The 10,984-nt window shown below is 40.0% G+C and overlaps 1 protein-coding gene and 1 long non-coding RNA gene across 2 annotated transcripts in view; one reads left to right on the top strand and one right to left on the bottom strand.

Moving 5' to 3' along the window:
• The window catches only part of LOC114554744 (uncharacterized), a 22,936-nt gene extending 19,685 nt beyond the window's left edge, over nt 1–3,251 (bottom strand). Inside the window, exon 1 of the long non-coding RNA XR_003692456.1 lies at nt 3,221–3,251. This is a non-coding gene — a long non-coding RNA (uncharacterized LOC114554744). The remainder of the gene's footprint in view (nt 1–3,220) is intronic.
• ccdc3b (coiled-coil domain containing 3b) overlaps nt 1–10,033 on the top strand; it is an 11,037-nt gene extending 1,004 nt beyond the window's left edge. The window contains exons 2-3 of the mRNA XM_028576751.1: nt 3,733–3,907; nt 9,465–10,033. Coding sequence (XP_028432552.1) covers nt 3,733–3,907; nt 9,465–9,758 — 469 coding nt within the window. The 3' untranslated portion in view covers nt 9,759–10,033. The remainder of the gene's footprint in view (nt 1–3,732; nt 3,908–9,464) is intronic.
• The last annotated feature ends 951 nt before the right edge of the window (nt 10,034–10,984 follow it).

The raw sequence follows: 10,984 nt of genomic DNA on the forward strand, positions 1-10,984 counted from the left end.
TGCCCTCATCAGGGTAAGGTTTCTGAAAATGAATATTTGTTATGGATTGAAAATATTAAAAGATTGTCAGTGTGACTGTTGCTCAGAGAGGACATGCATTACCCACTTGAACCCTCTTTTTTCAATTGTGTGTCTTTGCTTTTCCAGATTTTCTGTTTGAGCTAAAAGATAAAGCTTGAAAAATGTTGCATAAATGTCTTTGGATGCTTAAAAAGCAGGCATCAGCTTTCTCAAGTTTTTGGAAGGCAGTTTATTAACTCAAACCCAGCCAGCAAAGATGACAGGACTGCCTCCTTTTTATTGGAATTCATTTTGCATCCATGAATGGCAAAACGTTAATGATCTGATAAAAACCGATTGTGAAAGAAAACTGCATAGCCTACTATATTTCAATTTCTATAAACGTGTGAAACAGTGGGGTAAGTAATCCTATGCATGTGATGTAAAGTCTCTCTGGAAAACTTGTTCTTTTAAGAAATTATGTTGCAAAAAATGTTGGGGCATTGTTGACGTTATTCAATAGTGACAGTAACAGTTGAAAGGATGCATAAAATAGGAGGAGCCAGAGGGGGAATGATACTGAATTGAACGCTAGTCCTCCAGTACATCTCTCAGTAATGTATTTTCTAAGTATGAAAAAGTATAAAATCCATGGATTTAACCTCACCTCCTCATGGCCTGTCTCTCCAATGAAAACCAGAAAGTCTTCAGACCTGTGCACAGAGCTCTTACAAAAAGAAGTAAGGACTCTCAGAGGATTCAATCAATCGTTGGCCAATAAGGAAACATTCAGCAGTCAAAAGCAGAGGATTGGCACAATCCACACATATTCTCTTTTAATCAGCATCTGTCCATGTGGTACCATATTCATTTCAGGCTAATAATATATTTAATAACCTGCCAAACGTTCCACTCAGATTTCAAAAAAGTATGAGGCAGGTTCATTCTTAAATGTCTGTTCAGTGTTGGACAGAAACAACACTGTTACTCAGGAAACGTCTATTGCATTCCAGCCAGTGTAATTACAGAGCCAGACATTTCCCAACAGCTTGAAGGTAAACCCGGTCGGTATAGGACCACCTTTTGTCTTGCTGAAACACACAAGTTTGCTGCTCGATCAAGGGAACGTGTGCTGACAGGCCTTACCGATATATTTTGTCTCATACAGATGAAGAGTTAGATATTCAGAGGGGGCACTGAAAAGCATTCCTGAAGTTCAAAGTTTGGCTGTCCCACATGAGGGTCTGCAGCAGGGCCAACTACTATAGTATTCTTTATATACTATATGTTACACATCATATGCACAGAATCACTCTCACATTGTGTGATTGTGTATGTCTGATGACGGCTAAAAGCCTTTTAAGATGATTTCACTGGTTTTAGTTCATTACACCTCCACGGATGACATTGCTGCCGCATGTGTTGTGATGGCGAAAACATCCGGACCTTATCCCCATAATAAGCCTGGCGACCACCATCGGAAACTCCCTGAAGCTAAAGTCACAACAGAGTTGCGCTTAAGTGCAGACCTGATGATAATTAAGAAGCAATTATTGCTCCAGTAAACCAAAGCAGTGATTTTTGTTGCCAGTGTTTCCCAGGGATATAATGGAGGGATCAACTCCCCAAGAATGCTCATGCACATTTTCCTTTGCAGCATACTTTAGCCCACAAAGCACTCTCCAGCTACCAGTACACCATATGGACCAAAGTACGGTGGTGGACTGGTAGCTGGAGAGGTGCCAGTTCAATTCCTGGGCACTGCCAAAGTGCTCTTAAGCAAAGCACTGAACCCCCAACGAGGCACCTACCCATCGACAGCTGCAGCCCCCTCACTCTGACATCTCTCCATGGGTGCATGTATAGGTACTGAGCATGTGTGTGTGTTTCAGGCCTGTGTGTAATGTGTTCTAACAACAGAGTCAAAACATTGTATACGAGCATCCAAACAGCACATCGCCAGGTGTTTGTTTGTGTTATAATCAGTGTCTATTTATTTCTTGTTTGCACTAAGGTAACATAGGCCCACAGTAAAAAAAAAAAAAAAAAAAAAACAACAACAACAAAGTCAAAATCTTCCTATGTTCCTCCGCAGAAACAAAACTCGCCTAAAACTTTCCAGGGGAAAACGCGCCTCCTCATTGGCTCCTTTTCTAGGGAGACACTTGAGATGGGGAACGTGTGCTGACAGGCCTTACCGATTATGTTGATCTATAGGAAACAAAACATAGTTCAGATGGGTAATAAATAATGTCCAACTTGCCGTTTTTGCACCTACGGTTTTGAACGGATTAAACAAACATGATACAATATGCTAATTAGTGAGCTTTATAGGTGCTGCTAGGTGATTTTAGTTACCTTTGGGATGAGCCGGGCTAGCTGTTTACCCTGTTTCCAGTCTTTATGATAAGCTAACAGTCTGCTGGTTTTTGCTTCATATTCAGAAAATCAAATAAGATTTCCCAAACTGCCGGAACTTTTCCTTCAATTTTTTTTATTACGCTACTGGTATTGAACCTTGTATAGCTGTATCACTATTCAGAGTAAATGTCAACTTTCATGAAAATTGAAAAGTAATGAGCTCCATGGCATTCTCGCGAACGTTAGACTCCCCGTCATAAACCTAAAACATACCTGTATAGAGTTTCAAAGGAGTGTTGTTGTGGCAGCTCTGCGACACTGAGTCCCTGACACGTGTATGAGCCAGCCAAAACTAAAAAGTTCTCATCGCAGTCTCCAGTAGATGTCTATTTCCTGTTATAGAAGAACAACAGTTATCTCAGACCAAAAATAGTCTTTCCAATCCATCATGAGTATAATCTCCCAGGACAGGACAAATCAGAGCCTTACATGGAGAACCAAGGATGTCCCTCAGGACCTTTAAATAAAACAGATTGGCTGTTCTGCTTGAGCCATTAGTTCTCTGTAAAGAAATTATGCCTACTACTTCTACTACAAGGTTTTTAATATGTTAGTGCATTGGTGCTTCAGTGTAACATATATAATACATTATACGAAGGGACTTTATGTCACTATTGTTGTGCTCAGTTTATTTTTTGTGTTATGTTTGGTTATGTTTCCATCATTCAAGACAAGTTCTTTGGATCCACAATTCCTTCTGACCTCCTGGTCACTGTGCTTACACCTTACATTTGACCTCTTCTGTTGAAAGCAAAACATCAGCTTTCTTTGTGCTCTTTCAATACCCCCACCCCTCCACCACACACACACACACACACACACACACACACACACACACACACACACACACACACACACACACACACTCTGATAGGGACAACCAAACTTTTGATGTCCCTCGAGGGATACGAGATGTAATCCAGATGTATGGGAACACGCTGCTTCAAGACTTCCTTCCCTCACACACTTCACATTGTAGGAGAAGATATGAAACATGCACAGTAAATCCATTTGGCTTGTAGTTTGCTGGCTTGACTCATCCACATAGTGCTTGAATTTGCATAAGACAAAGCTCAGCAAACAACTATGCAGAGATGTTTTTTGTTACTATTTATAGGATGAATAAGAAAAACCCTTTCTGTTTGCTTTAATTTAAAATCCTGATGACATGAAGACTAACTGTTGCATATTCTTGTTGTTTATGACTTCCGGTTGTGTGCCTGTGCATCTGCTTCTGTTTTTACACACGCACAATTAAACGTTAATTTTCTTTTGCGTATCAATACAATCGTTTCCTTTTCTGCCATGCAGGATGGATGAGAACTACAACATTATGCCTCATGGAGTGAACTTCCAGGACCCCATCTTCCCCGACACTGCAGATAACCACCGCATGTTTGCCAGCCTTTTCCAATTTGCCAACTGCACGTCTGGTACCCAGGTTCACAGTTACGCCCCGGAGTGGGAGGCTCAGGAAGATAGCCGGGTACGTAGTAAATCAGAACCACCACCATTCCATGGTTCCTAGCATTGTTTGCCTCTTTTGAAGTGCCTTTCTCACACTCAGTTAATGATAAGTTGATTATGTTGTTATGTATTTATAATGGCTACACAAATGGTTTGGGAAAAAGACTGGAGTGAGCCACAATACCCCAAAGTACTGTGTTGCACACATAAAATGATTCAATATTACATCCTGTTGTTTTCAAAGGAATACAACGAAGAAACTGAAAAGTGACATATGTTCTTAATGCATGGGAAACCAAACACACATTTCCTGAGGTTTGGGCTACACAAAGAACTCACTATGTGTAAAGGAAAAATCTTCTTTAAGAAATATTGTTTTTGCCAGCTTTTTGGCAAACCATTTTGTTGTTTAATGGAGTATTTTCTTATGCCCAAAGACAACAGCTCTAATGTAGAAGTGACATCATGTGGAGACATGTCCAGTGCAACTGCAATGGTCTTTGATGGCTCAAAAAACACAAAAGTCAGGTTTGTGTGTCAGTCCCTCAGAATGAAATACCAAGTGCTAATTTATGCAGATGTTCAACAATTTGTACTTATCTACATTTGTAGACTAGCACACAAGCGTAGCCACAAGCAGTGCTGTAGTACTCGAGACCGGTCTAGGTCTCAAGACCACTTCTTGAAGGTCTCGGTTGCATCTCGAATCGACCACATTTTTACTCGGTCTTGTCTCGGTCTCTGATAAAGAGGACTCAGGATTTTACTTCAAGTTCGAGTTCATGTGTAAAGCCCCTGGTGATACTAGGTTGCATTTTGGCAAGAGTTACGCTTTAATGGGTCAGAAAATAGCTCCTGGATTACACAGGAAAATGCAGATTGATGAGTGTGTGAGAGTATCTAAAGGTCACTACTCTTTCTAATGCTTATGACAAAATGACTTAAATCAATATGCTTCAGCTTCAGTATTTAATTGATGAAAGCTCATTAACCTAAACACACATGGCAAACGCTAACACCTGGTGCTCCCTGACACTGTAGGTTTCCTGATTCTTGTCCCAGAACCCATGTGTCAGTATATAAATGGTTTACAGTCAATCACCACTGCTTTATCCCCTTTAATGAATCTAAGCATTGGGCCTAATCTACCTGATTTAGGTCAGTCTTCTTCTGTTTCCAATCATACTCATAAAAGCACAAATCCACCATGGATAAAAGAGAATGAAAACGTGGTTTGTATTTCCATTAACAGCAAACTTTTGGGTCAAGCCCGTGACTGTAATTACAGAGCAACATTTAGATATAAATGCTGCTTTCTTACATCATTCTCATAATTAGATTTCCTCCTAGCAAAATAAAAACAGACTTTGTTTTTACTGGTACTGCGCAACTATTGTTTGGACAACTAACTTAAAATCACATCAGAACTGATCATGACATCACATAATCCAATGTCAAAGTTAATCAGATGGCATGATGTCATTTTCAGATTTACAGTAACACCAAACAGTATCAGCAATAAAAACATTATTTTAAGCAGTTTCCCACAGTTTTGTGGTCCCAACACTGATGCAGAAATATTAGCTTTGAACGGCTGCAAACACTGCCTTGACTTGATGGCTGGATACAAAGGAAGATTTCAGCTTCAGTTAACGTGGTCCAACTAAGATTTGTCTGTTTTTTCTCAGATGTCAAGCATGCCTCCTCTGAGATGGAAAATAACACATAGAGAAGACTTCGGTCTTGCTTAGAATATAAACCCTTTTGTTTTGTACATGTTACAGTTAGGTTTGGATGACATCAGAGTGGATACAATCCTGCTGGGTACCGAGGGTGTGCCCCATGGATCCATTTCGGGGCCTGTCAAAGACTGGGGATCTTGAGTTTGAAAACCGCTGGGGGGCTCTAACGAAAGCGCTATGTAACAAAGTTGCATTGTGGGAAATGTAGGAATCAGTGTTTTGGGAACTTGAACCATACTTTGCTGTTTGATTGACAAATTGTCTCTATGCCAGTGGTATGATTTTACAATATACCTGACAATTCTCTTTTTATACACAGCTCTTAATGACATTAGATTAGTAGTGCAAATTAAACAAAATGTATGTTGATTTTTGGATACAAAGGTATAGATACATTTCTCCTTTCACGCTCTTTAATATTCATATCAATTATCTTAGCATCTGACATGATGGCAAATATACAAAGAACGCATAGAAGATCTTGTTGCTAAACTGTGACAGAAGCTTTACTTTTTGTACAAAAAACAAAATAATGCTTCCCCATGAGTTGTAGGACGATATGATTCATGGATATGCGACTGGGTCTATTCATAAGCATTTTGATTCTTTTAAACCTTTAAATCCTAAGTTTACGACCGGAGGTAATTCAAATACTCACTGCTGCACTTTATATGATGAATAAATTCAATGTGCCTTCCATTATTAAGAGACTTAATAACCAATCTATATTTATCTACAAAACCCTTGTTGGAAAATCGTCATGTCATATCTCATCTATGCTCTGGCCCATACTTAACCTGCCCTGATGATTGATTAATGCTTATGAAAGAATTAGGGCTGTCAATCGATTAAAAAAAATTAACTAATTAATTGCACAATTTGCTGTAATTAATTGCGATTAATTGCTTTTTTAAATTGAGACTGAAGCTTATAATAATAGATATTTAAATGCTAGATCACTTAACTTTGCAAATATGAAGAAAAAAACAAACAAGGAAAGGTTCTGCTAAGTTCAGAATGTTTAATATCTTTCAGAACAACAGCAGCAACAATTTGGCTTATTTAGTCCTGCTGAAGGCTGCTGAAACGGCTAGAAACTGTCTGACTTGAGAGCAGATTTTTGTCACCGTCCCCGGCTGCTGTCGCCTGCTCTCGTCTACTTTACAGGCGAGGCGCAGTTCATCTCCAACGAGTTCAGTCGCCGGCAGGGCAGTCGGGACTCACCCGGAAATGGCAAGCGCAATGAGGTGACTAGTCTCTCAAAATCTGACGAAAATCTTCTGAAATGAAGACAGATTCAGCAACTGCAAGGCCTATTTCTTGCTTAAAATGTTTTCAGAAACATGTTTCAGTGAACTATTTTAGTACAATATGAGATCGTATTCTGAACGGCCGCCATGACAGTCTGGCTTTGGATTTCCGGAGAAAACAAACCCATGTGACGCGTTCGTCCAATCAGCTGCCGGTTTTCATTACTTGGGCAACAATACAGAGTAGCGCCGCCTGCTGTTATGTAGATGTAAAAATTAACGCGTTAATTTTGACAGCCCTAGAAACAATATATCCAAACTAATAGGAAAGACTGCTAGTAGGAAACTAGTAGGAAAGACTGCTTTCCTGTAAGGGCAGTAGTCTACACTGCTTTAATTAAGTCTGTATCTTCGTATATTATTCTGTCCTGTTAAAGGGTAACTACTGTTTTTTTTCAACCTGGACCCCATTTCCCCATGCATTTGGGTCTAATAGACTGAAGTGACCAAAAATCTTTGATATTGGTCCAGTATTGTGCGAGATCACAGTGGCGAGCCGGTGCGAACCAAGCTGCAATGAAACCTAATGGGGCAATTGTGCAGCCTTAATTTAATCTTTTTAGCTCCTGACAGGCTCAGATTGTTACTAAAAGTGTTTGACAACATTATCCATCTCAGGACGTGACTTTTTGTCCAAAACAGTGGTGTGGACAGTGGAACGCGAGTCAAGAAAAAGGCTTCTGTTTCGAAGTAGGCTACAGAAATTATAGGCTCCTGTTATCTAAAAGATTTTCAATACCATGGCTCAATATTTAAATAATTTCGACAATGTGGATGAGGTCGTTGAGGTCGTACTCCCAGAACGCCTTTTTCTCGACTCGCGTTCCACTCTCCACACCGCTGTCTTCGGACAAAAAGTCACATCCTTCAAATCGATAATGTTGTCAGACACTTTCAGTAACAATCTGAGCCAGTCAGGATGCAAAAAAATTAATAAAATCAAAATCAAGGCTGCACAATTGCCCCATTAGGTTACATTGCAGCTCGGTTCGCTTCAGCTCGTCACTGCAATCTCGCTAAATACTGGACCAATTTCTAAGATTTTTGGTCACATGATGCTGATTGCGTTGGTAAGCTGGAAATTCAGACACAAATACATTACTTGAAGCCTAAAAATATGGATTTTCGTGTGATATGTGATCCTGTGATTCTAGCTGGATCGCGATGACCGGGTAGACATGATATAACAACTGATTAAACATGATAAAGTGCCCTCTAGGGTGGCCTTCAAGTGGAGAAAACATGATGAAGTGCCCTCTAGGGTGGCCTTAAAATTGAGAAAAAACAGGATGCAGTGCTGTGTAGGCCGCCCTACATGCTAAAAATACTTTCTGCACAATGGTGGCCCACTACATGCAGCTGTTCCCTTTTGCCCCTCAGACAGCCTGAGTCCGCCACTGCCTCATGCTTTACATAACTTGATTGTTCTGCTCCTGAACTTCATCTTTTGCATTATAATGTTTCATACCCCTTTCAAATCCCTTATGGGACATAAGTAAGAGCACATGGAAAAAATCCACAGATAATATTGCAGAGAGTAATGCATTAACCAGTGATGTGGGCCGGCAGCCAGCAGCACATTTTTAACATTTCCTCAAAACCCTCAGCGGTTGTTATCTGATGGCAGGGAATATACATCAATGCTTCATGCTGGCCCCATGTGGAAGCATTAGGATCTATGGAGGAAATCCACACTCAGGGAAACAAGCATGCAGTGAGAGGCAGCTGGAGCTAATTCTTTCACCTAGGAAAAGGTCCGGGCCTTTGGATTGTCTGTTGCAGGTTCACAGGCATGTTGGGTTTCATCTCTTGTTGGTGTCTCGCTGAAACAGGCAGGGCATGTTGGGTAACCAATTTTCCTCCCTCAGAGACATCTTGGTCCCTAGACCTAGAGCAACACTGTTTGTTGTCTTTGGCTTATTTTAATTGGCTGGTAAATGAAGATCATACAGTACATGACAACTTTTAAAGTGAATTGAATAAACCGGGTATAACTTAAAATAAGACTTAATTAATTCCTTGACTTTTTTTCGCCTTCCCCTTTCTTTACTTTTAGGCTACAAGCAGCCAAAAAAACCCTTTTTTGTCTCACTCTTACATAAACAGTGAAATATGCTGAAAGACTTACTAGCTGTTGGCGCTGGTTGTCAGCCCAAAGAGCATGCCAGAAGTGTTCTCTCATGTGCAAAGGAAATCCAGTATCAAAAACACGTGCTACATCATAAATGTAAAAAAAAACAAAAAACATACTAAATATGACACTAGTATTTAGTATGAGCAGTTATAGGATGAAACTCTGTATATGATTTCATTCAAAAGGGAGAGGGAGATGAAAATCTGTTGGGAATCTTGCAAAATATATGCTGATGCTGGCCTTCTTCATGCAAGTAATGTAAAGTATTTAATCAATATGTGACAGTTTAGTATTTAAATGGGTCACAGTTAGTCAGGTTTGCCTGCACTACACTTAATGACATGCTCCTCACGCTTTTCCTGATATTTCAAATGTATTTGATCTTCACAGTTGTTGTGCTCTGCGGTGCAGAAGGCTCTGTTTGAGGAAGAGGAGAGGGTCTGGACTCTCTCCCAGAAGGTGCGCTCCTTGGAGAAAGCCAACGACCACCTGAGGGAAAAGGTGAAGACCATGAAACGTCTGCTACGCCAGGCCCAACGAGAAACAACAAAGGAGCAGCAGATCCTTAGCCTCAAACAGCTCTACGAGTCAAAGACGGCCCAAACTCACCCTGATCAGGACACTACCCAGGACCAGAGGAACCAGCCGCTAAAAAAGGCCCTCTCCAGGAAGCTAAAAAACTAGAGTACAAACAGTGGCAATTGTAATTGCATTACATTCTCCATGTCTTCAACTTAATGACAGTAATAAGCTTACTTCAAAAGGAACATACCAAGTTTCAAGAAACTTCACCTGCACAACCAAATTTGGTCATTTTGTTTGTCCAGTTTTATTTCCTGGTAAAATTGAATTGTGCCTTTGAGACTGTCACCTACAAAGAGAGCACATCTACTATTTACATCCTTATCCATATACTAAGTACTCTGTGTGTGTGTGTGTGTGTGTGTGTGTGTGTGTGTGCGTGCGTGCATGCGTGCGTGCGTACGTGTGTGTGTGTGTGATTATGTGTGATTGTGTGGGGGGGAGGGCAGGGCTTGAGATATTTTGTGTCCCCAGATAAACTAAAAGTGAAGGATTGACTGCCTCTGAGATAAATGATTTAAATAGTTCCACAGGAGTAAGACCTCTTCATCTAAATCTCCTCAACTCTTATTTCACCCAGTTAGTCCAATATGATATTTCTGTCTGAATAACTGTTGCCCCCACAACTTTTACCTTTGTCTTTTATTAGTTTAATTCAGTGGCAGCACATTTTCAAATCATCGGACAGAGCTCTGAGCTGGCGGATGCACTGTTGAACAATGGGAGGACAATGTTAAAGCATTGAAAATTGAATATGTCGTTTCTTTCTGTGCTGGACACATTATGCATTGTATAAATATTAGAATTAGTTTCTTACATCAGGAATACTATCATCAAAATGCTCCAGATCAACCATCTTTTAACGGTCCACACTTAGACAAGGTGATATGAACACGTCTTGTCTTTCTCATAAAGCTCTGACTGTGTATGTGAGCGTATAGTTACAGAGAAGCGCTGTGTCAAAGTTTAAAGACCTAACATTATGTCATATCATACTTTTCTACCTTTGCCTGCATTTCATTTACTTGCATAATTTATACCCAAGAAACTATCCCAAAGTGTATGATTCACATTGTATTGAATGAAAGTGTATTTTTTGTATTTGAAAACAGAGTGCTGAGCACTCATTAAATCCAGCCAGTGAGCCTGGCGTGGTACAGGATTGGCTTTTTCTGTGTCAGAAATGAAAGTTTTGCATTTATTATAATTTCTGTATTTGCTTCTATTGTGATTTCGCTTCCTCTAAACTATAAACATATGGTTTGCTTTGCCAATAGCATAATGTATGTAGTTTTTTTTTTTTTCCATAAATAAATGGACTTTTACCA

This window comes from Perca flavescens, chromosome 4, assembly GCF_004354835.1.
Source record: "Perca flavescens isolate YP-PL-M2 chromosome 4, PFLA_1.0, whole genome shotgun sequence".
NCBI lineage: Eukaryota > Metazoa > Chordata > Actinopteri > Perciformes > Percidae > Perca > Perca flavescens.